The 25,785-nt window shown below is 36.1% G+C and overlaps 4 protein-coding genes and 1 long non-coding RNA gene across 7 annotated transcripts; 3 read left to right on the top strand and 2 right to left on the bottom strand.

Annotated features, from left to right (window-relative positions):
• The first annotated feature begins 123 nt into the window (after nt 1–123).
• LOC133696214 (probable transmembrane ascorbate ferrireductase 4) lies at nt 124–2,230 on the top strand. Its single transcript, XM_062118328.1, has 4 exons — nt 124–387; nt 503–554; nt 711–907; nt 1,782–2,230. Exons 1-4 carry the CDS (start codon nt 235–237, stop codon nt 2,097–2,099), a joined length of 720 nt encoding a protein of 239 aa, XP_061974312.1. The 5' UTR covers nt 124–234; the 3' UTR covers nt 2,100–2,230.
• A 1,343-nt stretch (nt 2,231–3,573) lies between these two features.
• On the top strand, nt 3,574–7,926 carry LOC133697752 (uncharacterized). Of its 2 annotated transcripts, none has more exons than XM_062120508.1 (11): nt 3,574–4,008; nt 4,091–4,180; nt 4,274–4,423; nt 4,739–4,827; nt 5,323–5,411; nt 5,497–5,600; nt 5,690–5,786; nt 5,914–5,989; nt 6,102–6,216; nt 6,525–7,056; nt 7,617–7,926. In XM_062120508.1, exons 1-11 carry the CDS (start codon nt 3,717–3,719, stop codon nt 7,630–7,632), a joined length of 1,650 nt encoding a protein of 549 aa, XP_061976492.1. In that variant the 5' UTR covers nt 3,574–3,716; the 3' UTR covers nt 7,633–7,926. The 2 variants fall into 2 exon arrangements, with proteins under 2 accessions (XP_061976492.1, XP_061976491.1); XM_062120507.1 differs by having other exon boundaries at nt 3,575–4,008; nt 7,622–7,926.
• LOC133697753 (uncharacterized) lies at nt 6,524–8,976 on the bottom strand. Its single transcript, XR_009842924.1, has 2 exons — nt 8,562–8,976; nt 6,524–8,484 (listed from the first exon to the last, which is right to left on the bottom strand). It is a non-coding gene; the product is annotated as an uncharacterized LOC133697753 (long non-coding RNA).
• Nucleotides 8,977–10,286: 1,310 nt separating this feature from the next.
• LOC133697751 (protein CHUP1, chloroplastic-like) lies at nt 10,287–16,025 on the top strand. Of its 2 annotated transcripts, XM_062120506.1 has the most exons (10): nt 10,287–10,452; nt 10,604–10,863; nt 11,074–11,165; nt 11,279–12,031; nt 12,552–13,877; nt 13,983–14,114; nt 14,483–14,664; nt 14,891–15,002; nt 15,423–15,566; nt 15,780–16,025. In XM_062120506.1, the coding sequence occupies exons 2-10, from the start codon at nt 10,755–10,757 to the stop codon at nt 15,879–15,881; spliced, it is 2,952 nt and encodes a 983-aa protein (XP_061976490.1). In that variant the 5' UTR covers nt 10,287–10,452; nt 10,604–10,754; the 3' UTR covers nt 15,882–16,025. The 2 variants fall into 2 exon arrangements, with proteins under 2 accessions (XP_061976490.1, XP_061976489.1); XM_062120505.1 differs by lacking the exon at nt 10,287–10,452 and having other exon boundaries at nt 10,459–10,863.
• A 3,487-nt stretch (nt 16,026–19,512) lies between these two features.
• LOC133696381 (uncharacterized protein At1g26090, chloroplastic) lies at nt 19,513–22,897 on the bottom strand. Its single transcript, XM_062118560.1, has 7 exons — nt 22,552–22,897; nt 21,825–21,968; nt 21,652–21,726; nt 21,366–21,550; nt 21,116–21,287; nt 20,621–21,040; nt 19,513–19,805 (listed from the first exon to the last, which is right to left on the bottom strand). The coding sequence occupies exons 1-7, from the start codon at nt 22,780–22,782 to the stop codon at nt 19,674–19,676; spliced, it is 1,359 nt and encodes a 452-aa protein (XP_061974544.1). The 5' UTR covers nt 22,783–22,897; the 3' UTR covers nt 19,513–19,673.
• Nucleotides 22,898–25,785: the final 2,888 nt, after the last annotated feature.

Here is a 25,785-nt window from a genome sequence, read left to right on the forward strand (position 1 = left end):
TTAAAAAATAAAAAAAAATCATTAACATATATTTTAGCATAAAAAATTATTTAACAAGCACCTATAACCATACTGCCGTACATGCTATTAATAATATTATATCCAAATTTTGTTTTAAAAAAAATAGTATACCTTTGGCCTCTTTCTAATAGAGAAATACAAAGGGCATGCCAGTAACACTATAGATCCAGTACTCAAGTGTCGGTGGAGACTTCTGTCTCTGAATGTTCGAAAATGGCAACCTCAGTTTCTTCATCGCTAGTCCCACTTCTCTTCTTTGCAAGAATCTCGGGTCTTTTGGCTGCAGCTTTAGTCATTTATTGGGCTCTTGTTTTCAAGTCTAGCTTTCTACCTCAATCTACCTCTCAAGAAGACCTCGTTTATGCAGTATGCACTTTCCTTCCTTCATCCTGTCTCACATTTCTTAACCACAGAGAAAAAGCATTTCTTGAACTTCAGTTATATTGATGGCTTTCTTTCTTTTCTTATGTTCTTTTTACAGGTTCTCCATCCTTTGCTAATGGTGATTGGTTTCATTCTCATCAGTGGAGAAGGTAATTTTGGCATTAATTTACCCATGATCTGTACTAATTGATGGATAGAAGCTTAATTAGCTTGACTTATTATAATATGGAAGTGGTCTACAAAATGGAGGTTGATTCTTGCTTTTGTTGCTCCTTCCTCTTCCTCTTCTTTTTTGGTACTTTCAGCAATCTTGGTACATAGATGGTTGCCTGGTTCAAGGGGTTTCAAGAAATCAGTGCATTTGTGTCTTCAAGGACTGGCTTTGGCTTGTGGGATTTTTGGGATATGGACAAAGTTTCATGGCAACGATGGGATTGTGGCAAATTTCTTTAGTTTGCATTCCTGGATGGGTTTAATCTGCATATCCTTGTTCGGAGCTCAGGTTTGTTCTTCACTCCTGAATTTTTTACTCTTTTTTTTTTTTTTCCTTTTCTTGCTCATTTGGAAATTGAATTATTAGTGATGTTGTTTGTGGTGAGGGTCGTCATTTCCTGTAATCATCACTAGATAAGGTCATTGTCGCCGTGGACCCTCACGTGTACATTCCCTTAATTCAAATTGGAAAAGCAACTAAGCTACATTATTATTGATGATTCAGTTATTTATTAGTATAAGCAATGTTATTATGTTTTACTAACTAATGACAAAGCATTTTGTAATTCAATAACGTTACCCTTTCGGAAATGGATGCTTTTGAGGGAGAAGCATGCGGTGGAATCATTGTCTTTTTATGCTTTTGGGCTACGAGAAACTCAGTGATTTTGGACCAGAAGGAAGCCCAATAATTGTCCCACCATGACAGCCAGACGAAGTACCTATGTTTATTTTCTTCTTGAAGAACGTCAGTCTTCTCCTAATACTGCTTTTGACCGCCTTTGACTGGACAAAAGAGGTGTCCGAAGTCTGATCTGAGAATACTCTTGATCATAAAATTAAAAAAGAAGAGAAAAATCCCAGTTAAAATCCTTGGACTTTAAGTGGATTGAAGTTTGGCCAAATAGTTTCAAATCTTGATTGGTTCTGCAGCAGTGAACATCAGAAATGCAGCAAAACGAGGGATGAAAATGGCCCCAATGAGTCAGTCATAAGAGTAACTATTGACTAATGATTGTTTCGTGGCGTCGTTGTTTCGATTTGTTCAAGAATGAAATTGGTGCGCGGAACCATCCAGGGCCTGCTTTCATGTATTGGAAATACTATTCATTTAGTTGGCTAATGTTGTGAATTAAAGATTTTCTGCTGGTTTCAATATGCAGTGGTTGATGGGTTTCATGAGCTTTTGGCACCGAGGCGAAATGCGAACAGTGAGGATAAGAGTGTTACCATGGCACGTCTTTCTGGGTCTCTACACATATGGGTTAGCCGTGGCAACAGCAGAAACAGGACTACTAGAAAAGATTACATTCTTGCAAACAAAGAAAGATGCATCCAAACACTCCTCGGAATCCATGGTTGTCAATAGCTTAGGACTGAGTTTAGCTTTGCTGAGTGGCATTATAATATTAGCCGCAGTTTCTCCCAAGTTTCAAAGGGAACTCGTGTACTCTGAATCAAAGAAAATGATGACAATATGATGTGCTGGGCGCTTAGTGATGTTTTATGTACATAGTGCAAATTAAGTGCCTGTTATTGATAGCGGTGAAGATAATGTCTTGCATCTATTTTCTAATTACGGAATAATAAAGTGAAACAAATTGAGTGCAAACACTGATACAACGTTGTGGATCACCACATTGCTTTTTTTTGTTTCCCGGTTGTGCACAAAAACTAAGTGAATAAAGGAGAAGAGGGGGGAGCAAAGAAAATTTCGTTGGAGCCACGCCATGATTTCACCGGTGGCATGCGCTACCATAAAAGGAAGGACTCAATGAGATGATTTTGGCAGCCCAGGCAGGGCCTGCACGCGCCACCTCAATACTTTGGCCTTTTTGCTCGTTGACGTGTGTAACTTACACGTCAAATAATATTTTTTTGCTCCCGTTTCATTTATTTCATTTTAATTTAGTCCTATATTTCACATAATTGTTTTATTTGGTCTCCAATTCTTTGATAACTCTTTAATTTAATCCCAAATTTCTTCTTACTCTAGGCTAATTAAGGCTGTACCAAGTAAAAGAAGGAGATATATTGTACCAAGTAAAAGAAGGAGATATATTGCAAACCAAGGTTAACCAGCAGTATCGATACAATATGATTTTTTTTAAAAAAAATATATCCCTAATTCTTTTATCGCTTTTCAATTTAGTTTCTTTGATAACTTTTTAATTTGATCCCAAATTTTATCCCAGCGGAGGTTCATTAAAACCCAAGAAAAATAAGAGATAAGAAAAGTTTGTTTAATTGAGTTTGGATCGTGAATTTCACGGTTAATCTAGATTGACTAGGTCGATATAATATGATAATTTTTTAAAAAAAATTTATCCCCAACTCTTCAATTTGATATATTTAATAACTTTTCAATTTAGTTATAAATTTCATCTAACACAATGCTAATTAAGGTCCAACTAGAAAAAAAATAAAGGATATAATTAGAAAATGACATATTGATTAACTAGATTATCTTTTTAGATTGTAAATTTCACGATGATATTTAAAAAAAAATTATTTTTAATTTTTTTAAAACTTTTCAATTTAATTTTTAAATTTCATTAAATATGAAGCCAATTAAGGCTCAACAAGGGAGAAACAAGAAAAAGAAGAAGAAAAAGAAAAATGGTGTAATTGAGGAGCTCATTGTAGCTGTGTTTGATATACTTGATTTGATATAATATATTGTCGGAGCCAGATTTGTCGGAGCCAGATTGCTATTTGAACGGGGCTACTGGTTTACCTTTTAACACGCTAGATGAAACGAAAGACACCAACGTTTTTTTATTTTTGCATTTATTAAATATATGGTGTTTGAATAATTTTATCCAACACTCGGGTCAAGTTTTTAATTCGGATGTCAAAATTTTTCATGGCATGCATCAAAAAAGGAAAGGTAAAAGACAGAGGGCAGGTAAATTTTTGTTTGGTGCTATATTACTGGGCCGATGCTGTTGCTGTTGCTGTTGCTGTTGCTGATAAAAGAAGAGAGAGACGCAGACCTACCAAAGCAGTACAGTTAAAAGAAGAGGAAGGAACTCCAGCATCCAATTTCGCAAACTTATCTAATGCTTTGATCATTTCATTTCCAGCATTAAAAAAAAATGTTCTATTCTACTGCTACTGCTACTGCTACTGCTACTGCTACTGCTACGGGCGCTCCTTCCTCTCTCTTCCTCCGCACAGCCGTCGCTCCGTCACTCCTACTCCTACGACGCCGTAATCTTTCAGTTCTGAGATCCGAAAACCCTATCAAACACCTCCGCCTCTCCGCTTCACTCACCGACACGCACCCCCACTTCTCCTGGTCCTCTCCTCCACCTCCAACTGACGATGACTACTTCAGAGGCTGGGCCTTTCCCGAATCCCCTCCACAAAGCAACAACAACAAGAAAGGTTTTTCTCCTCTTCTTTTTACCTTTTTGCTTTTCCTTCAATTTCACTTTAGTTTAAGTTTTTATTCAATATGGATTTCTAGGGTTGCCGAAAATTGTAATTATTGCTGGGATTGGGACCTGTGTTACTGTTCTGTTTGCTGCCATTGCATATTTCTTGCTCTCTAGAAAAGGTCGGCCTCCTCACTGCTTATATTATGCCAATTTCGTGTTGCTTCGGTGCTTTATATATATATATATATTAATATAATCTACTGTTATTACAGGATTCGAGTTCCGATTTCATAGTCCAAGTTCAACTGAGACCACCGTATATGATAAAATTGAAACTAATATGTCTGACGAAAATGCTGCTGCTGCTTCTGACGCAGCCATGGAGGGTGTATCTGATGCCACCGGCATAACTCTCCATAAGGGTACATTAAATCATGTCTCCTCTCGAGTGTTTCGTTGCTCTTCAGTTCTGTTAATGGCATTGCTCATTTCTAGGGTTTTGCGAACTTTATTTTAGTAGAAAAGAAGCAAGCGTTATCTGCAATATACAAATTGGTTTGTGTTGTTATCATAATGGGTCTATAATTGAAGCTTATTGTGAAGATATTTCTCCTTTCATGTCTTTCCATTGTCTTTTATTTCCTTTTTCTAAAACGAAAATGTTGCAATGTTGGTCAAATTCCTCTGAAATGTTTTGATTTTGGTTCTTGAATGTATCCATTTGTCTTGTACTTCAGAACCTGCAGAGAAGCTTGAACGTGTGAAAGTGTCGGTTTATGTGGATTCTAACCAACTGGAAACTCTATTGGCGTTAAAGAAACTGAAGGTTTGTTTTCAGAGACTTTTTATGCAATTAGAAAAGCTTGTTTCTTACAAAGACTCGTTGTGTTATTCTCAATTTAACATATGAAGTTGTACAAAGTCATTTGATTTACTTCAATCTTGCTGTCTCTACTTCGAATGCCTAAACAAACCTTGAGAGGCATATGCCAAACCCTTTAAAAATTCTATCTCCTGGCTGATTGGGAGGAGTGTAGGGATAGAACTTATGGATGTGCACCTCAGATGAATACCATAGAGATATATGATCTGCCAGAGTTGGATAGAAAATTACTTCATTGTCAAGTAGATGTCCACAATTGCTAAAGCATATTTCTACTATATTATAATCGTTGTAATCTTGTGATTCTGGTAATCTATGGATTGTATTCTTTCAACCCTAAGTTCTGCAACTTCATTGCGGTTTTTTATTTTTTTAAATCTTCGAGGCCTTATGTCCAGTTCTGAGCATGAATTTCTTGACTGTAATTAAGGTACACAGATCATTGAAGATGATGTAGCGGCTGATGAATTATGCACTAGGAGGGAATATGCAAGATGGTTACTCCGTCTAAATTCAATGTTGGAAAGGTAGCAACCTGTCTATGCGTCTGATGGAATTATAATTGTGAATGCTTTTTGCAAGTCTGCCTCAGCAGCTTTTTTTTGGTTTTAGGAATCAGAAGCATAGAATTGTTCCATCCATATCACTTTCTGGTTCAGTAATAGCTGCATTTGATGATTTGGGCGTTGAAGATCCAGATTTTGAATCCATCCAAGGTAAGGCTTAATCTTGATTTTTGTTTCTAATCAAAGATTGATTTTGTTGTTAAGGAGTTCTAAAACACTTGTTTCTGGGTTGCAAAAAGCCCTTGCTGAGTCTGGCATCATACCCAGCAAGCTATCAGGGACGAATTCCTGTGCTGACAGTTCTGATGATAGAAGCTTCTGCTTTTACCCCGAGAGGTATGGAACATGCACTAAACCATACATTTTTCCATCTTTTCCACATGAGTCTTCTCTTCTTCCTCTTCTAAGAACTGGTCCTTTTCTTTTACCCTTTCTTCTTAATATAACGTGTCTGGAGGTGCAGGTTTATTTCTCGGCAGGATCTGATCAACTGGAAAGCTCAATTAGAGTATGGTTTTTTACCAGGAATAACAGAACAGGTTTCAAATTTGATTCTTAGATTTATTAAATTGCTTAAAACGAAGTAAAAATGAGCTTGGTATTTTCACCAGCCTTTCATGTCTATTAAAACCTGACTTGTCTACAGTCCAGATGTCAAAGACTAAAGTATATTATATGGATGTAAAGGAGATAAGCTCAGATGCAACACCTGAACTTCTTACCGACATGTTGGCCGGGGACAAGAGCATCATCAGAAAAGTTTTTGGTATCTTCCCCGTCTCTTTCCCCTCCCCTTATTTCTGTTCCTGTGACTATAATTAGAGTTTTTTTAGCCTTCTAACTTTTTGACAACATAAAACTCAAGTTATTAAATGCATTCTGTTGAGTACCTTATACAAGACCCACATGCACGTGTATATTTAACTCCTCCCCTGTGGATTACCACCACACAGAAAAAGAAACCTTAGGCTTGTACAAGTCTCTGTAGGATTCAGAGTTTAGCGATTTCAAAGCAAATGCTCATGTCATAGAATTACATATGAAGATTATGATTCCTTGTTCAAATCTGCACAGGACAGAGCAGGCGGTTTCAACCAAATAAACCTTTAACAAAGGCACAAGCAGCAGTTGCTCTGATAAGTGGCAGGATGTCTGAAGCAGTTTACAATGAAATATTGAGGCTGGAAGCAGAGAAGTCTTTAAGGCAAGCTGCAGTGAAAGAAATTAGTAATGAATTTCTTGAGAGAGGAGATATAAAAGGGTTTTGGGATGAGAAGATGAATGAAGAAAAAATCCGAGGTTTTGAGGTTGAGAAGCTTTATATTGCCGCTTTACATGATTTGGAAGAGGAGAAAATTGTACAGGTGAAAACTTACGAAGAGTATTTGAAGGAGAAGGCAGCTATGGATTGTCAGAGGCAACTGCTGCTCCATCTGAAGGAAGAGGTTGATGAGATGTCAGAAAGGCTTGCATCTGAGAGGTCTGTGTATGTAGCTGAGCAGTGTAATCTGCAGGAATTGCTTAGTAAATTACAGTTTAAGCAGGAAGTGATGCTTGATACAAAATCTATACTGGAAGCTGAAATTGAAGCTCTTCGAATCCTCAGGTAAGTACTACAATTCAGTCTTCATCTTGATTGTCTTTATACTCATTTGCTGTATGGCTGTTGTTGTAATAATTTTCTGAAGCTGTTCTGGATTTATAGCTTCTCTTTTTAACACAGAACTAATTCTTCTACTAGAGGATATAATCAATGCTATCATTATTCACCACTGATTTGGTTGTTTTCAACTTGGAATTTGCTCTGTCAGTATGAGAAGTAATGGCATCTGTGATGAATTGGAAGTCTGCTTTCCATCATGGCATGCAGAGCTGGAAGTGGATGTCTAAGAAATCTATTGATAAACATGATGTATTTTCTACTATTTCAAACAATAATCAGTTGCTAACCTTAACTGATACCTGTTTTCATCTTGGATCTGATGCTATATTCAATGAAGATCGTCTAAGAAATCATGCTATTCCAAATTATTCTATTTTTTGTGATGGCATAATTTTGCACTGAATAAACCTTTTTTTTTCTTTTCCCGTGTTTGGTAATCTCCCTTTCTGTTAATTTTATGATATGTTCACGGTTCTCCTTTTCTAATGACTGGAAGCAATTAGTGCAGATCTTGGGTAGAAGATGAGGCAAGGAAAAGCCAAGCCCGAGCTAGAGTTCTGGAGGAGGTTGGACGAAGGTGGAAATGGGACAATCAAGACTGAACATACCAGTGCCTTGGCAGGACTTCCAATAATTACCCCCATGTATTTTCATGTAGGGTTGTATAAGATACCGCGGATGTGAAAATTGATTGGTGAATTGTTATGGGGGATTTTGGTTTCTCTTCTTCTTTGTAATATAGTCACCATGTATGTTGCTACTTCTGGATGAATTAATCAAGCAATTTGAGAATAGATGAGATACTAGGGGATATATCAGGAGCATTTCTTCCTCCAATTTGTTTCCATTTGGTGGCTAGCCTTTAATAGTTTGTTTAACCCGAGAGTCGATGCCAGTTAGAGATGTAGTGATAAATGCCTCAGGTTGGGACGGCCGCTGTTTCCATGCTTGTCTGTATGATGACTGTTCTTGATGAATGAATTCAAAATGTATTCTCTATCTGCTCTTCGAGAATACCAAATTGAAACGAAAGGTTGGAAGAGTGTTTTCATCAATGGTGTTCATCTGAAGAATATGCAGAAAAACAAGTTTTCATAATACACCTTTCGTAGTTCCATGTATGGGGAAGGCTAGGAAATCTCCAGGACAATTAGTAATGTGCCATAGAAAGTTTCCAACGAAACCCTTTAAGTTGAAGATGCTGCAAGCTCCTATCAATTCTTTGGACGGCGAACGAATCATGGAAATGCTATGATTACAGGAAGAAAGTTGACATCAGGACAGGAGCTCACATCTCTGTGCTCACTGCCCTGGCTGTGCTCGACTTCACATTCTTGTCAATTTACCCCAAGCATGCCCACCAAGAAAGTGCTGGCATCAAGTGATTAAGCCATCAAGTTAGGGCAAACTAGTAATTTGGGGAAGATGAGTGCTTTTGCATGACTTACTGAACTCAATTACCGAAAGCTTTCCAAAAAAGTCATTGCTGCCCATGCACTTGAGTTGGCGCTGCAAATTGCAATGCTATCCACTCCACTTTCCCTTGTCTATGTGCGTGTTTCCACCATAAGGCAAAAGCCAAGATTTGTGGTTCAATCTGGGCTTCACTCATGCTCAGCTCTTCAGTATTCAACCATGCTTTGGCTCCAGTTTCTTTGCCCATTTTCTTCATAACACCATACCTGGTATGCCTTCTTTTACCCCGCCCTCAATTTTGTTTTTTCCTCTGTAAATGCAAATGTAGATTTTTCCTTTTTCCTTTTTGTTAGTAAGAGACTACTTAATTTGTCTTCTCCAGAATGAGGTGCCTAAACAGACCCCATGTGGTTATAATTATATTATTTTCAGGAGACCACAAAAAAAAAAAAAGCAAAAATAATGAGAGCCCATTCTTCTGGATTGGCTTGGTCTTTTTGGATGATAATTTGGCTGCTACAGTGTTAGACAGTGGTGACCACTCATTTCTCATGCTGCAGAAAAGGGATATTTGCTCGTGTTTTTGTTTTGCTTCATTTTTTTTTTGGGCTTCTTCGATTTACACCAACAAATTCCTCGGCCAACAATGGATATTGATGAGTGCTAGCGTTTCTGTCAAATTTGTCTGCTCCTGAATTTGCCAGCTCACCCTCTTGATAGAATTTTGTTTTGTTGGATTCATTTGCATTATTTTGTCAATGGTGCTTAATTCATGACTAGAAAGCGAAGACAAATAGATTGCTGTACGAAGATGTTGCTTTGTGAGCTTATCATATCCCGGAGTTTCCCCCAAATATGCCATAAAAAAAAATCCAAAATGAGAGTAAAAGGTCGAAGGAACCCATGAATTTCACCAAATAAACCAAAACTTTTTAGCTAGAGATAAGAAATTCTAGAGAAAAGCCAAAAAAGGGCAAAGTGTGAAATGATCAATCATTCACAAAAAAGTTTGCCTCACTTTTTATATGCTTGGCTAACTTCTTACATATGCTCCAGTCCATTAAGCAAACAGATGGGAATTAAATTTCAACCTTGCTTCTACAAACCCACTTGTTCTATCTTTCCCCTTCCTCCTGTTTCAATCCCAAGAAGAGGAGATCCACCGATCTCCATGCCCTTTGAACTAGACCCGCTTCTTAATATTATGTCCTTACTCCACTCCTAAGTACCTGTGCTGATCCCTTGCCTTAAATCAAAGATTTTTACTTTCTGCCAACGAAGCATCCAATGTCTAGGAAGCATGGCTTTATCTGGAGTAAATCCATCTTTCTTAAATTACACCAATTAAACTGTGGTCACTCCTCCAATGAAAGCGACTATCCAGAAAAGGTCAAGTTCAATCGGATGGTTAGGATTTTCTGATGCATAGTTTGATCTTTGAGTTTTGATCAACTTGAAGCTAGCTAGGGTTTTTAACTGGACAGACAAACACCTAAGTATTGCCTGCTAATAGCAGCCAACAGAATCATTTATTAGGAGGCTTGAAAAAAAAAAAAAAAAAGACCCCACAGCTCTCTTCATATTTAACATCTTTTTTCTTTTTTAAACTTATACAACAATTAGATGTGATACGTAGGTAAGAAACTAGATGCGTTAGGGGTGGGCTCAAGTAGTTGCTAAAAAATTTACAGTGGTGGTTGTCTCTTTCAGGTTGTTTTCTGGTTTTCTTAACTCTATATATATTCCTATGAAACGAAATGGTAAAATGATATACCAACCAAATTTTTGCGATTTGTTAACATCCTTCTGGAGCAAAACTGGCCACTAGTTATACTGGTGGTTGCTGTAGCTCTTAGCAAGACAGTTGGATGGAATTCTGCTTATCAGGAACTCTTCGTGGACAAACAAGTCGTTGTTTGAGAGGTCCGTAAACCTGATAAGATGATAATGCAGATTTTCCTAGAAACTATATAGATAAAGCCACTGAATTTGCAAATAATTATAAGTTTGGTAATCTGGGTTTTATACAGGCTTTGCACTGGTGTTTCTTATTAAGCGCTATTGGCTGTTGCAGAGTCTGGGTAGCTCTTGGTGCATTTCCGGAGACATGATGGCTTGAATTCTCAGTTATGGAGATAGGGAGACATGGGTGGAGAGTTGCTTTGGGATTGGTTTGTTTCTATAGATGAGTGGAAGGTTAGGATTCTGCTACCGACAATACCTACATGATAGTCAGGTTAGGCTTCCTGGTTGCTGCTTCAGTTGCAGCCTTTGCAGCTAAACAGCTTCATGTAAAAACTGCAAAGTCAACAGACTCTTCAGCCAAGCGTTCAGGTAACAAATTCTACAAGTTTTAGTCATAATTTTGTCTTTTATCAGAAAGCTGAAAGAGTGCATCTATGCTGATATCTACATAAACACATAATATAAGACATGAAGTTAATGTATTGTAGATAGAAAAACTTAAAAGACTTCTTTTCTATGCTGATATGCTTACATGCTTCTTGCATTTCGTGGTTACTCTCTGGTCGAATTGAAACTCAGAAAATGGTGAAGCAAGCATTGAGCAACATCAAATCAAAGGAGATGACAGAGAACAGTTTACATATTTTGATGATAGCATTAAAGAGAAGGATGTAAGTGTATACACAAACTTAAATCAATTTTTTATCTCAATTTAGACCACATAAGTATGTGAGGTGATGTTTTCCATTATTTTCTTTGAATTAATGTGCAATATATATTGCAGGTGGAGGAAGAAGAAGAGGAAGAAGAGGTCAAATTGATTAATAGCATATTTAACCATGCTCAAGGTACTCCACCTGGTATGGAAGATGAAGATATTCTACCTGAATTCGAAGATCTTCTGTCTGGGGAAATCGATTATCCATTACCTGGGGAAAAGTTTGACCAAGCAGAGAAGGACAAAATTTATGAAACTGAGATGGCAAACAATGCAAGTGAGCTGGAATGTTTGCGCAACCTAGTAAGAGAATTGGAGGAGAGAGAGGTAAAGCTTGAAGGTGAATTGCTCGAGTACTATGGGTTGAAGGAACAGGAATCAGACGTCGTTGAATTGCAAAGGCAGCTCAAAATTAAGACCGTTGAGATTGACATGCTAAATATTACCATCAATTCCCTGCAAGCTGAGAGGAAGAAGCTTCAAGAAGAGATTTCGCATGGAGCTTCTTCCAAGAAGGAATTGGAATTGGCAAGGAACAAGATAAAGGAGTTTCAGAGGCAAATTCAGCTTGATGCTAACCAGACGAAGGGCCAGTTGTTATTGCTCAAACAACAAGTTTCTGGTCTTCAGGCAAAAGAGCAAGAAGCTGTGAAAAAGGATGCAGAGGTTGAAAAGAGGCTGAAGGCTGTGAAGGAGTTGGAGGTAGAAGTTGTGGAACTTAAGAGGAAGAACAAAGAGCTTCAACATGAAAAGAGAGAGTTGATTATTAAGCTGGGTGCTGCTGAAGCTAAATTAACATCCCTCTCCAATTTGTCAGAGGTAAGAGCCGTAGTTTTCGCTCAAGAAATTCTTAAGCACATTCTTGAGGTTTTTCCATCTTTTTTACTCGGTACATTCTGAGGGTGGATGGTGGCGTATTGTTTATGCTCGCCTTTCATTTCAAGAGAGATGCTGCCGTCTTATCCAATCTGTAAAGCGCAACATGTTTCCTTTTGACAATGGGTTCAGTAGTGCATAAATATTCTGGAGAATTGAGGAACAATTAAACATGCTAGGTGTTTGGGCTATATTTTCTCCTAATCACCTTTGTAGTTAACATCTTTTCTCTAGTAACTGCTACGCAGTAAAGGATATTTAGTTTCGGCAAGTTTGAGATACGAAGTAGAACAAAATATAGTATTCATAGATATTTTGGAAAAGCTTATTTCTAGAATATAGTTAAACATATTCAGTGGACAGAATAATTAAGTTTTTGTTTTATATCTTAAACTTATGATCTGCGTTTGTTTAAATGATTACTTGAATTTTCCTCTCTGTGCTTTGTCTAATGGTGCTGCAGACAGAAATGGTTGCCAAGGTAAGAGAGGAGGTCAATAATTTAAAGCACGCAAATGAAGACCTGTTAAAACAAGTGGAAGGACTTCAAATGAACAGGTTTAGTGAAGTTGAAGAGCTAGTGTACCTTCGTTGGGTCAATGCATGCTTGAGGTATGAGCTCCGGAACTACCAAACACCTTCAGGAAAAGTTTCAGCTCGTGATCTCAATAAAAGTCTGAGCCCCAAGTCCCAAGAGAGGGCTAAACAACTACTGTTAGAATATGCCGGATCAGAACGAGGACAAGGAGACACAGATATGGAAAGCAACTATTCTCACCCATCTTCTCCTGGAAGTGAGGACTTTGACAATACTTCCATTGACAGTTCTTCTAGCAGATACAGTTTCAGTAAGAAACCTAATTTAATTCAAAAACTGAAGAAATGGGGCAGAAGCAAGGATGATTCAAGTGCCTTTTCTTCACCGTCCAGATCCTTCTCAGGAGTATCTCCAAGCAGGTCTAGCATGAGCCACCGACCAAGGGGTCCGTTGGAATCCTTGATGATAAGGAATGCAAGTGATACTGTAGCCATCACTTCATTTGGAAAGATGGATCAGGATGCTCCTGACTCTCCTGGTGACTCACTAAATTCCGTTGCTTCATCTTTCCAAGTAATGTCTAAATCGGTGGAAGGAGTTTTAGATGAGAAGTATCCTGCCTATAAAGACAGACACAAGTTGGCCTTAGAAAGGGAGAAGCATATTAAGGAAAAAGCAGAAAAAGCAAGAGCAGTGAAGTTTAGTGACAGTTCAAATTTTCAGTTTGGAACCAAGGGGGAGAAAGTTATACCCATAACTTTGCCAGCTAAACTTTCCCAAATAAAAGAGAAACCAGTTGCCTCTGGTGAGTCAAGTGAACAATCTAGTGATGGTAAGGATGTTGATTTGCAGACAGTAAGCAAGATGAAACTTGCCCACACCGAGAAGAGGGCTCCTAGGGTGCCGCGGCCTCCTCCTAAATCATCTGCTGGTGCTCCAGTTGCTACAAATGCCAATCCTTCAGGTGGAGTGCCACCTTCACCACCTCCTCCACCAGGTGCACCACCACCACCACCTCCTCCACCTGGTGGACCACCTCGTCCACCGCCTCCACCTGGAAGCTTGCCAAGAGGAGCAGGAAGTGGTGATAAAGTTCACCGGGCTCCGGAACTAGTAGAATTTTATCAGAGTTTGATGAAACGCGAGGCAAAGAAGGATACATCATCTTTGATTTCTTCAACATCTAATGTATCAGATGCTCGCAGCAACATGATAGGGGAAATTGAGAACAGATCGTCTTTCCTGTTGGCTGTGCGTTAAATATTTGCCTTTATTTTTGTTTTCCTTCTTATTTTTCTCATAAAATAGTCTCACTGCCCTGATCTGCTAATGCAAAATTCCATGTGCTGGATCCAGGTGAAAGCAGATGTAGAAACTCAAGGTGATTTCGTCCAGTCATTGGCAACTGAAGTTCGAGCAGCTTCCTTCTCCACCATAGATGACTTGGTGGCCTTTGTAAACTGGCTCGATGAGGAATTATCTTTCTTGGTATGTCGTTTACTTCCTAGTGGCAAAAATTTGGTAGTTATCTATCAGAGCTAACGACTTTTTAAAATAAGAAAAGGGATGAGGGATCTCATGCGGTTCAAGCGCAAAGATATTTTCAGGAAATATGGAACACATATACATGCCACATTCAAATCATCACGCTGAACCCTTAGTAATATAGCTTTTAATACTATTATCTCATTCAGAATTTTCTTTTAGCAATAACTCACCTCCAGAAAAGCTACGAACTCTTTGCTTCCTTCAGTGCTTTAACTGGCACAATGGAAGAATAAAGAGAAACTTCACCTGCCAAATAGTTCAAGACTCTGATCATATCAATTCATTTTTTTATTTTTTTATTTCTTTAGGTTGATGAACGAGCAGTTCTCAAGCACTTTGATTGGCCTGAAAGTAAAGCTGATGCATTGAGAGAAGCAGCTTTTGAGTACCAGGATCTCATGAAATTGGAGAGGCAAGTAACCTCTTTTGTTGATGATCCCAACCTCCCATGTGAAGCTGCTTTAAAAAAGATGTACAAATTGCTCGAAAAGTAAGTACATTCTTCTTCTCATGCTTGTTAAATAGATTATAGAACTCTTGAGAAGATTGGAAACTTACTACCATATTTTGTGTATGGCATTTCAAATAATAAATAGTATTCCCCTAGGAGTTGTCGTGGTGGCCTGATATCTTCTACCATAATAAACTGTTAGGAGATAGTTTCTTCTTTCAACTGGCCTAATTTCCCGTCTTATTTTTCTTTTATTCTTTGCCAGAGTGGAAAACAGCGTATATGCACTATTGCGTACAAGAGACATGGCTGTTTCACGATACAGAGAGTTTGGGATCCCAACTAATTGGTTATTAGATTCAGGAGTTGTTGGCAAGGTATGCTTAAAACGAGAAGATATAAATTTTGATGTATGTATACATGGAATTAGTTACGAAAATGTTTGTGTTCTCTCTATCTTTTGGCTCATAGAATCACGTTTTCCTCAACAGTTGCATATTTAACAGGTTATATTTTATTTATCTGTTGATAGATATGATGAGCAAGTTTAAGACCAAAACTCATATATGCCGATGATTCAGCAAGACACATTTTGTCTTGTTAAAAATATGGCCTTGAAGACAGCTTTATGCCATTGCTGTGACAGCCTTTTTTTTAGCGATGGATACAAAATTTACTCGTGATACGAGAATAATTTATGTTTGTATCAAGTATCCATAAAAATGCAGATCATTCAAGGGAAAAACTTCCATTGTTTTAATACCGAAGTTGGTCACGTAACATCTTTCTCATTGCAGATCAAGCTCTCATCCGTGCAGTTGGCAAGAAAGTACATGAAGCGTGTTGCATCAGAACTAGATACAATGAGTGGACCTGAGAAAGAACCAAACAGAGAGTTTTTGGTGCTGCAAGGTGTTCGTTTCGCTTTCCGTGTTCATCAGGTATATTTTATCTCCATGTTAAAATTGAATACTAGAATGCAAATTATCCGGATGGTGATTAGATGGAAACTGTATGGTACTGCCAGGGTGGTAGCAAATTATCTCTGGTGTCTATATTTCCATAGCATTTAATCACAGGTTAACCTTATAACATTGAAATGCAAGTTTCTTATCAATCTGCAAATTTGTCTCTTGACGTGGATCTATTTCCAGTTTGCTGGAGGCTTTGATGCAGAGAGCATGAAGGCTTTTGAAGAACTGAGGAGCCGTGTACGTTCACAAATGGGAGAAGAGAATAAGATGGAAGGGTCATAATTTTCTGTTGTATATTGCGTCATCTCATTTCATGTCCTCTTAGAACATCATATAGATTGGATATTGTAGAAAAAACCAGTCCAGCTTGAGCCAACAAAGGTTAAAGTTACTTTATACAGGGAAATATTTATAAATTTTATTGTCCTTCGACCGTCTCAAGTTTAGTTTGGGGAAAAAAAACGCAGGAAAACGGATTTCAGGGTAGCATAGCGTTGTTAAGATGCTATGAAGTCGACATGGGCTGAATAGCTGGAAGTAGTAAAAAAGGATTTGTAATTGCTCAAGACTTTTGGCAAGTGAATAATCACAGTTTCAACTTCACCTCGTTACAGAAACTTGAAACCAAAAAATATAAGCACCAGTGTATCCTGGGCATTAGACTTGTTTGGTTAAATTTTCAGTTAACGAGGGAGTGATATTTGTTAATGGTTTCTCAGTCGAGACTCACATAAGATTTCTGTTTTCTGTACTGCGAGTTTATCAATTAACATTGTCCTGCTTTAGAAGCTAAGGTAATGAACTCTATGGCGTCTCAAAGACATTGAAAATCCACGGTAATGAAATATTAGGTGCAAGTTCGCATCTCGGTGGGAAGTAAAGAGGCGATATTGTGTACTTTGCTCTCCGAGGAAGGAAACTGTTACAGAGAATCCCTCGTAAACCCTGTGAGGTATTTTTTTACCTCTTCAAATATGACCGTCATGCAAAATATCGTATAAAAAGATTTTGGTTTGGATTCATAGATAATTGGCAAAATGGGTAACGGGTAAATTTCTCTTTGAGTTTTAAAATTCAAGATGCTTATAAATAAGACAAGTGTATTATTTAATTAATTAATCTCTTAATTTAAGTAATTTGATCTATTTTTTATAATCAAAGTATCTAGTAACTTGATATGAAAAGACCAGAGGATTGGTAACTAGTAGCAAGTGATGTCTGGTAAGTCAAGTAACCGGTAGCTAGTATTTACAAAATGTATCATTTGATAAGCGTAAGGATTTTCCGATGATAAAGTCAATAACTTTATTGAAAGAGAAAATGCAATAATATTTTAAAGAGAGATGCTCTGAAAATATATATATGCAGTAGAGAATGGATGCTCTGAAAATATATATGCAGTAGAGAATGAAAAAATTATGAACCTTTAACTTGAAGGATTCATGGTGTATTTATAGCTCATGAATTTTGTCCTTTTATGGAGAGAATGAGTTAGAGTGTAATTTTATTTTTGTGATATTTTAAATTGTATTCTACTCAAAATAATACATATTAGAACAATAGAAAATATTAAGGGACCTGCATGGGGTTTCGAAAAAATCTCTAACAAATATTGGGCTCGAGCCAATTAGAGGTGAGAAACATGTCCAGATGAACTGCCTGGACCCAAGCATGCTGAGCTCGGGGCGATTCCACAGGGTGCTAGGGTGCACGCCCAGCATGGGATCGGGCTTCATGCCCGAGCCCATGTCCCTCTAGGGATTTGGGCTCGGGCAGGAGTCAGATCCCAAGCTCCTTAGGTGTTGGGTTCAAGCTACCACACTCGAGCCTGCTTATTTATCCCTCTGCTGTACTTTGGGTTCGGAATATTAAGCCTAAGCCTAAAGAGTGCTCATGTTGGGTTTATTTTGAGGAAATTTTTTTGGTCCATCTTAGAGGTGTTTGAATTCATTTTATTTAAATCCACCAGCAGACCCTAACTTTTTGTGGTATTAATCCATAAAAACTTATAAAATTACCTTATTACCATGACGTGTTCATCGAATTTTCTTTATATAAGAATAGGAGTTGAAACCTCGAGTAATAAACTAGAGAACCCGTGTGTGGATATGCATCATATTTTAAAAAATTTCTAAGTATGTAGAAGGGAATCATGGAAGAACTCATACTTGGAAAAAAATTTAAGAAGGTGAGTTAAGATATAAAAGACTTCATACTTAGAAAAAAATTTAAGTGGTTGGTGGAAACCTATGGAAGATAAGCCTATACTTAGAAAAAATTTTAAAGAGCTGAGGAGAACTTAAGAAGAGTGGTGGAAATCCATGGAGGGTAACTCTTGGTTATACCCATACTTAGAAGAATTTCTAAATAGGGAAGAGGACAAATCCATTGAAGATGGTATTATTGCACTAGAAAAACCAAGTTCATCCCTTGAAAAGTGGTTGCACTCGAGTATGAGAGGTATGTGGCTTCTCTAGATGGCATGAGGCATGAAAGCCCTTAATTAAAGAAAGAAAGATCTCACCAAATAGTAAAAGATTTGTAGCCTCTCTTATGATGGCGTGGGGGTTTGAGAGCTCATAAAAGGTTTGAGACCTCCCTTGTGATGGTGTGGGAGCTTAAGAGCCCCTCATTGAAGAATGATCAATGGTGTATAAAAGATATATAACCATTCTAGGATGGCATGAGACATGAGAGCTCCAAACCGGAGAGTGGTGCCAGTTTGAGACTGTATTGAAGAAGCGGAAGATCCAAAATCAACCCCTTGTGAATTGGTGAGAGGCCCTTAGACATCACCTAGAGAATAGGGATCCAAGATCAACCCCTAGCGAATTGGTGAGAGGCCTCTAAGAATCATTTAGAGAATGAGAGATCCCATTTTAACCCCTAACAAATTGGTGAGAGGTGTCTAGGCATCACGTGAAGAATAGGGGATTCTAAATCAACCCCTAACGAATTGGTGAGAGGCCTCCAAGCATCACCTGGAGAATAGAAATCTTAGATCAACCCCTGACGAGTTGATGAGAGACCCCTAAGGAGATCAAGTCAATCCCTTCCTTAGAAAGTATCCGGAAGCCCCTACTGAAAATCAGTAGATATGGAATATATGTCAAAGATACATTATTTTTATTTCAAAAATAAACTTACATTCCTATTGAGGATTATGCATCCTAAGATGATCTGAGTAATATGTACAAGGAAGGTTCTTAGAAGTAACATGTCTTGGAGGTGGCATCAAGGTGTTTGCTTTAACTGCCCTAATAACTTCAAATGAGTGATTCATAGGATACATCAAATGACCATGAGTTAATCTCTCATGGTTTTTCCTATAACTTTCATTTCTATTAAGAGAATGATTTCACCTTGAAGGTTATTGGTTATCCATGTAATAAGAGGGGGCTCATGTCATACAAAATCAACCTCTTCCACCAGTATATAATTTTTCATAACTTGTTTCACCTTGAGCAAACTTTTGACTGGTAAGGCATAAACTTTTATCCAAAAAGTATTTCTCTTTTATCCCTTTTATCAAAGTCTTTAAAGCTACTGGCTCAAGCAATTCTCTCACCTTGAGTATTTCCTCATTAAACCTTTTTAAATATGCACATGTATTCTCGCCTTCTTGTTAGGTAACATCAAATAGTTTTGTGGAGCTTTTCTTGGTGGGTAAGTTGGTGCTAAGGCGTGCCACTAGCTTAGCACATAGGTCATTGAACCCATCAATAGAACTTAGCTCTAAATTATTGTACCATATGTGCAGACCTCCAAAAAGTTATGGGGAGGATTTTGTATATTGAGTCCCTGACAAACTCTACAACTGTTGGTTGAATGATGAATTTAAATGTTGTTTTCAAAGGCTACAACTGTTGATGTACACTTTCATGCACTCAAAGCTGGACCCAATGTGCAATAGTTGTAGGTAAAGAGCAATAATCAGATTTATTCCAAAGGGTAAATGACCCCGAAACCAATAGCCACCATCAGATAAAATCTGTTATCGATGCTCCACACATCAATCTTGGACAGTCAAGAACAAAAGCAAGAATACATGACAAGTAGTCTTTTGCAGTCACACTATCGCATTGTGATTACAAGACTTCTGTCAAAGAACTTTGCACCTCCCACCTTACCTTGAATTTTTGTTGGGAGACAGATTACACGTCTCTGGTCCCCTGCTTCAACCAACAATTCAGATCCTCCTCTATACTGCATTTATCAGGAAAGCATAAAAAATTATGTTAATGTTACTAAACAAACTGATTAAACAAAAAAGGAGCAAAAAGATCTTTTTGCAACTATCCCACCAAAAAAAACAGGATACACTGTTGATGATGCCTAAATCAGCGAATTGAGTAAAATTTGTGAATTTTTCGCAATAAAACAATGAATTCATACTTTTCATTATTGGAATTAAAGCTACTTAACACTTGTGCAATAAATCTGCAGTTCAAATAAGGATCTTCTTTTCCATTTTAAAGGCTCATGGCTTTTATTCAAGGCGCCAATCAAATCTGCTAACTACAATTGCAGAACTAACATGAATTCAATTTACAAAACTAAGCTCAGATTATTATTATATTTCAAGAGATACAAGTAGATTTCTGTATCCTCTTAATTACAATGACTTAAATGCCAGAATATCGTACTAATTCTAAGAGATTAATCCATCCTAGGAGTTCATTCTATTTATCCTCTTAATTACAATGACTTAAATGCCATAATATCTAACAAATTCTGGAAGTGCATGAAGCTACTCGTGTCTCCCTTGGAATAATTTCCCAGGCATATGAATTTCTCTTTTTTCGACCAAGACTCAAAAGAACTGCAATTATAGAAAACACTTTCTGAACTATGATAAAAGATTTCACAAGGACCTTCCGACCTATAATATGGAAAAAAAAGGGAGGTTTTTCCAGCCATTTAACTACTATTGCAAACTGAAGTAACAAACAAATTTGGACAGTTTGTGAAACATGATAAAGATCTTTGGAAAAAAAAACATATGAAGGAAAGGGATATACTTGGTATAGCTTGATCTCTGACTTGTCAAAACCTGGCATGAAAAGCGTAACTGATTTTTCAGCTGCGTCAAACTTTACTGGTGGTGCCATGCTATTGCTGTGACTTGCTGGCAAGGAAAATAAAGTTCTTGCATCATGACCAACAGTGTTTAGCATGACTGAATTCCATTCAGGAGGGTAACCTATTGAGAGATGTGGAATGAAAGCAAAAGGCAAGGGCAAAAAGTTTTTCTTGACTCCTTCCAATGATTCTTCATTGAAACGTGGTGAAGAAATTCCAATTGCACCAGAAACTTGCGCACCAGCTTGGAGGGTACAGCCCCAATAACGCAAAGCAGCATTCACTGATGTTGGAATGTTAGGGTCCATCACAAGATAGCATCCAAATCTAGATGGTTCATAAAAAGCAGAAGATCCTTGCTGCAGTATAATCAACACAAAATGCTATCAAGTTTGTGTAGAAATGGAGAAGCAAGAAGCGTGAATCACATTTACCATTAACATTGTTTCCAAACTGTCCCATATTTCAGCACTCGTTTTCCTGTTCAAATTATATTTGCTACCACTTAAACTCAATGCTTCATCAACAAGGCTCACGAGTGAAGGACCAGCCAATCTCCCAAGATCAGTCTTCTCGGCCAAATTCCTCAGATATTTCAAATACAATCTGAGCACAGTTATGTTGTTCAATACAGACAGAAATATGAGAGAGAGTTGAGTTGGGGAGGTTAGAAATTCAACTAACCTTGCTTTACTAGCTGCTCCTATCACTCGAAGAGTTTCATCAGTGCTGACTCCATCATATACTATTATGTCAAATTTATCTCTGTTGGTCTGGTTAACATTTAATGATCCTACAAGCCCTGCAAGAGCATATACTGCAAAAATAGAATCCATTGCAGGAAGCACACCAAGCTCTTCTCCAACCACCTTCACATTATGATAAAAGATACAGAACATTCAGTGGGAAGAGCACTATTTGATGACTATGATACAGCACAAGCATATTGAGAGAGCCACTACATACCTACCCCTTCGAGAACTCCTTGAGTCATCTTAAGACGAGAATCGGCTTGCTTCAGCCGATCAAGAGGCTCAAGAAGCATCTGCAGATATCAGAGCAATTATCAATGCACCTGCACCATTTACATTAAAAGTTTGAAGTTCCATAAAGAAACAAGAAAAAAGAAGTGAAAAAACACACTTTACTGGTTTCCAGCCTAACAGCCCAAAGGTTGTCACTGCACTCGGTAGGAGAAGTTCCAATCTTATAGTTCAGTAGATATTCAGCAGAGGGATCTTGGGTCTGTATCACCAAGCATGTCCGAAGCCCAGACATTGCATAATGCTGAATGAAAATGGGCAAAACAAAGCAAAAAAAAAGAAAAAGAAAATTAAGAGCCCACCATAACTTGCACAAATTGCGTAAAAAATAAAAACAAAAACTATGCAAAGAAAATAAAACCAATGTTTAAACTTCTACATTCCCATCATACTATCCAGTCTAAACTAGTAAGAAGAAATACGGTGTATTAACTATCTTCAAATTAATCTACAGTAGAAAACAGTGACCAAAAGGAAATTCCATCTGGAAAAAACTTTGGTTTATTTTTCTTAAAGTCTCCTAGATATCATTCATCTACTTTGATTCAATCACATTACATTCCAGTCTACCACATCACAAGCATGCATTTGATTCAGACAGTTCAAAATCATAAAAGTATTGTCTCTTCGATAAATTATTAAAAACTGCGAACAGATATCATAAGGCCATAGTTCCATCATAATGCCCTTCCCTTAACTATAAATTTCAGACTTTTAACCCATGAAAAAAACACTAAGTAAATTTTAACAAAACTGATTGAATACGGCAAAAGAGATTGAAACAAATTGACTTAAGTTGAATAGCAAGAATTCAAGGAAAGAAGAACCTGGGCAGCGAAAATTGCAGAGGTAGTCTTTCCAGAGCCACCTTTGCCTATAAAAGTGACCAACTTTGATGAAGAATTTTGATCATCATTATCATTCAAAGAAGCAGCAGTAATGGATGGAGGAGTAGCTGTTGTTCTTCTAAGCATCTTGATTTTACAAGTTCGTTCTAAAAGAGAGAAACCAGAATCTGGGTTTGCAAATAGCAAAGGTGAGGAAGAAAAAGTAGCCATCTTTTGCAAATTCTGGGCAAATTTCAGCGGGTCTTATCGAATGGGTCAGTGACTCGGTGTTTTTGAAGGTGGAGGAGCCGGTATCTTGTCCTGTTTGGCTTTCGTTGTTAATTAGTTAGTGAGGTAGCTAGGCATTTCATCGTATTTTTTCTTATAAATATATAAAAATGGTATTTTTAAAAAATAATTATTTTTACCATAAAAAATCTAAACTATTTAAAAACACTAAAAAAAATAATTTTAAGTAAATAAATAATACAAAAAATCACAAAACACAATTTCAACTTAAAAAACAAACATGTAACACTTTTATATTTAGGTGTTGAAATGGGATAAGAAAATAATATAAAAAATTGATTGTAAGAAACATGTTAATTGGTACTGAGTCAATTGAAATAACTGTCAAATTCATGATCATGATAAACATGTAAGAAAGTTAATTGATTTCTTGTTATTTAAATAACCTGATAAAAAAAACTATAAAGCTTTTTTTATATAAAAAACAGTGTTAGTTTTTTGAACCTGTAATCCAAGTCACTAGACCCAAAGCATTTAATTTGAAAAAATCATGAAATTCAATTCTTAATCAATTAAATATTGAAGGATAAAATTAAAAAATAAAATTTTAATTATACAAAAATATTTAAAAATAACAATTAAAAGAATGAGAATCAAATTAAAATACAAAATAAATTTTATATTTAACTAAATGATAAAAAAAAATAACTTAGTAAAAGGATAAAAAAAACTAAGGATCAAAATTGATATAAAAAATAATATTGTAATTAAAGGGTTAAATTGAAAAGAATAATAATTTTTACAAAAGAACAGAGAAAAAAATAAAAATAAAAACAATAAATATCGAATTGAAAAACATAATACGATCAATTTGAGTTGAAAAATGAAATTGAAAACCACTAAAATTTTTACAAGAAGGCCAAGAAAAAAAATAGAAATTCAAAGAAAAAGGACTGCATTGAAAGATATAATATCCGGTAAAGTAGAATTGAATGATGAACCTGGAAATAAATAAAAGTTTTATAAAAAATCCAAGACTAAAAATTAGAAATAAAAAAATAATAAAAACCAGAGTTGAAATACCAACAACAAAAAGGATCATATTATAATTTTGGGAGAAGATAGAGAGAAAAAAGAAAAGTTCACCAGCAATATATGTCGCACCAACAAAAAAAGAATACAATTATACTTTCAATGACATGATAGAATTGCATTTTTGGATGTTGAGAGACTTCGCACGCGTCGCTCGAAGGACATGAACGCCTCCCACTCGCCTGTCTTTCTGTTTTTTATTTACTTAACTAAATATTGTATTGTTCATAAGTAGACATGATAATTACAGCAACAAAAAAAACATTTAAAAGAAGAAAAAGAAGAAGAAAACACCCTTTTTCTTGGTCTTAAATATTTTACTATTTTATGTATATTTTAATTGTTTATTATTTTTATATTTTATCAAATATCAAATTATCTCTCAGTTTAAATTAAAATAATTAATAAAATCATTATAAAAATACTAAAAATATCTCTTTACACCAAATTTATTCAAGATGTTATGCCCAGCATCATTCTCCATCTAGCCATCGATTTGAATGACGTGACATTTTTTTCTTAACAGTTACATATGTTTATTAATTATACTTTATTTGATTTTAAGTTTTAACTAACTATTAATTCATATAAAACAAAAATAAAAAACTTTCTTTCGTGTCATATTTTATTTGGAAAAATTACATTGAGCACTCCAATGTTTAATATTTTTTTTCCTATGCAATCAATTTTTTAAATATTAATATTTTTTCCTGGATCAAAGTAAATTTTTTAAATAAACAAAATAATATTAATATCTCCTTATATATTAAAACCTTAAAATTAATCATTTCCATACCACTTATCGTCCCTCTTCCACCTCACCTTTTTCTCCCTGAAAAAAACTCATCCCCTCATCTCACTATCCAAAAATTGATTTTCTCCTTGTTTCTCACTCATAGTCAAGAACCAACTTGTAGTGTAGTTCGTATTTTTCTCAAACGATGTTTTGATGTTTTAAATCGAAAAAACAAATACTTGAATTGTAGCCCTGATAGGCTTAATAAGTTGATACAAAAAATTAACAACGATATTAAATAAAAAATTAAATTAAAAAATCACGATAACTCTAAAAAAAAATTAAAAATATATAATTGGATAAAAAACAGACAAAAAAAATCAGAATCAAGTAAATCTAAGGTAGTGTTATATATATAAAAAGCTAACTCATGTTAACCTGTAAAATACATGACTTGGGTCATGAGATTGGGTTAATATGATAGAAAATAAATTTAAAAAAACCACAAAACCCTTTTTTTATTTTAAAAAACTAATATTGAACAATGAAATCTAGAAAAAAAATAATAAAATAAAAAATAAATAAGAAAATCGGTTTTCATTAACTTTTCAAACTCGTAATCTAGTTTATTAAACCGGAAATACCATAATCCAACACATAAGTGGATTCAATTAAAATCATGAAAATATTTTCATTGAAGATAATTGAATAGAAATCGAAACTAAATCATTATCAAAAAGAAAATACAAAAAAAAACCCTAATTCTAATTATTATAGAGAGACATTATCGTACCATTTTAGATTTTAGTTATAGAAATCAAGATCGACTTGTCTAGGCTTTCTATCAGGAATTTGTTTTTTCCTTTTTGCAAAACATTCGATCCTCTCTGTGCGTATTAACGTGATAGTTTATTTATTATTTATTGTACATTCTGTTGGGTTCGTACGCGGTTAAGAATCATATTTCAGGTCAGTTTTTGGTTTGGGTCAACACGTATCGGCCCAATAACTCTGGAACACGGGCTGGGACATAGTCTAGCTTTGTTTTTGTTTTTTTTTTTTGAATTCCTAGTGTTATTTTTTGGGTGAGGTAATTAGGTGATATTCAATTTAGATTAGATAGTTCCTCCTAGAAAATGTAAAATAAAATAAATTGG

This window comes from Populus nigra, chromosome 6 (genome assembly GCF_951802175.1).
Source record: "Populus nigra chromosome 6, ddPopNigr1.1, whole genome shotgun sequence".
Lineage (NCBI taxonomy): Eukaryota > Viridiplantae > Streptophyta > Magnoliopsida > Malpighiales > Salicaceae > Populus > Populus nigra.

Bases quoted from the DNA above. Each gene is read 5' to 3' on its own strand.
- LOC133697751 (XM_062120506.1), top strand. From the start codon at position 10,755: ATGATAGTCAGGTTAGGCTTCCTGGTTGCTGCTTCAGTTGCAGCCTTT. The intron at 10,864-11,073 runs GTAACAAATTCT...ATTGAAACTCAG, and splicing joins CTCTTCAGCCAAGCGTTCAG to AAAATGGTGAAGCAAGCATT. The intron at 15,003-15,422 runs GTATGCTTAAAA...TTCTCATTGCAG, and splicing joins ATTCAGGAGTTGTTGGCAAG to ATCAAGCTCTCATCCGTGCA.
- LOC133696381 (XM_062118560.1), bottom strand. From the start codon at position 22,782: ATGGCTACTTTTTCTTCCTCACCTTTGCTATTTGCAAACCCAGATTCT. The intron at 21,969-22,551 runs GTTCTTCTTTCC...ATTTTCATTCAG, and splicing joins CTGCAATTTTCGCTGCCCAG to CATTATGCAATGTCTGGGCT. The intron at 19,806-20,620 runs GTATATCCCTTT...TGATAAATGCAG, and splicing joins CAGAGATCAAGCTATACCAA to TATAGAGGAGGATCTGAATT.
- LOC133697752 (XM_062120507.1), top strand. From the start codon at position 3,717: ATGTTCTATTCTACTGCTACTGCTACTGCTACTGCTACTGCTACTGCT. The intron at 5,787-5,913 runs GTATGGAACATG...CTGGAGGTGCAG, and splicing joins TTCTGCTTTTACCCCGAGAG to GTTTATTTCTCGGCAGGATC. The intron at 6,217-6,524 runs GTATCTTCCCCG...AAATCTGCACAG, and splicing joins CATCATCAGAAAAGTTTTTG to GACAGAGCAGGCGGTTTCAA.
- LOC133696214 (XM_062118328.1), top strand. From the start codon at position 235: ATGGCAACCTCAGTTTCTTCATCGCTAGTCCCACTTCTCTTCTTTGCA. The intron at 555-710 runs GTAATTTTGGCA...TGGTACTTTCAG, and splicing joins CATTCTCATCAGTGGAGAAG to CAATCTTGGTACATAGATGG. The intron at 908-1,781 runs GTTTGTTCTTCA...TTCAATATGCAG, and splicing joins TATCCTTGTTCGGAGCTCAG to TGGTTGATGGGTTTCATGAG.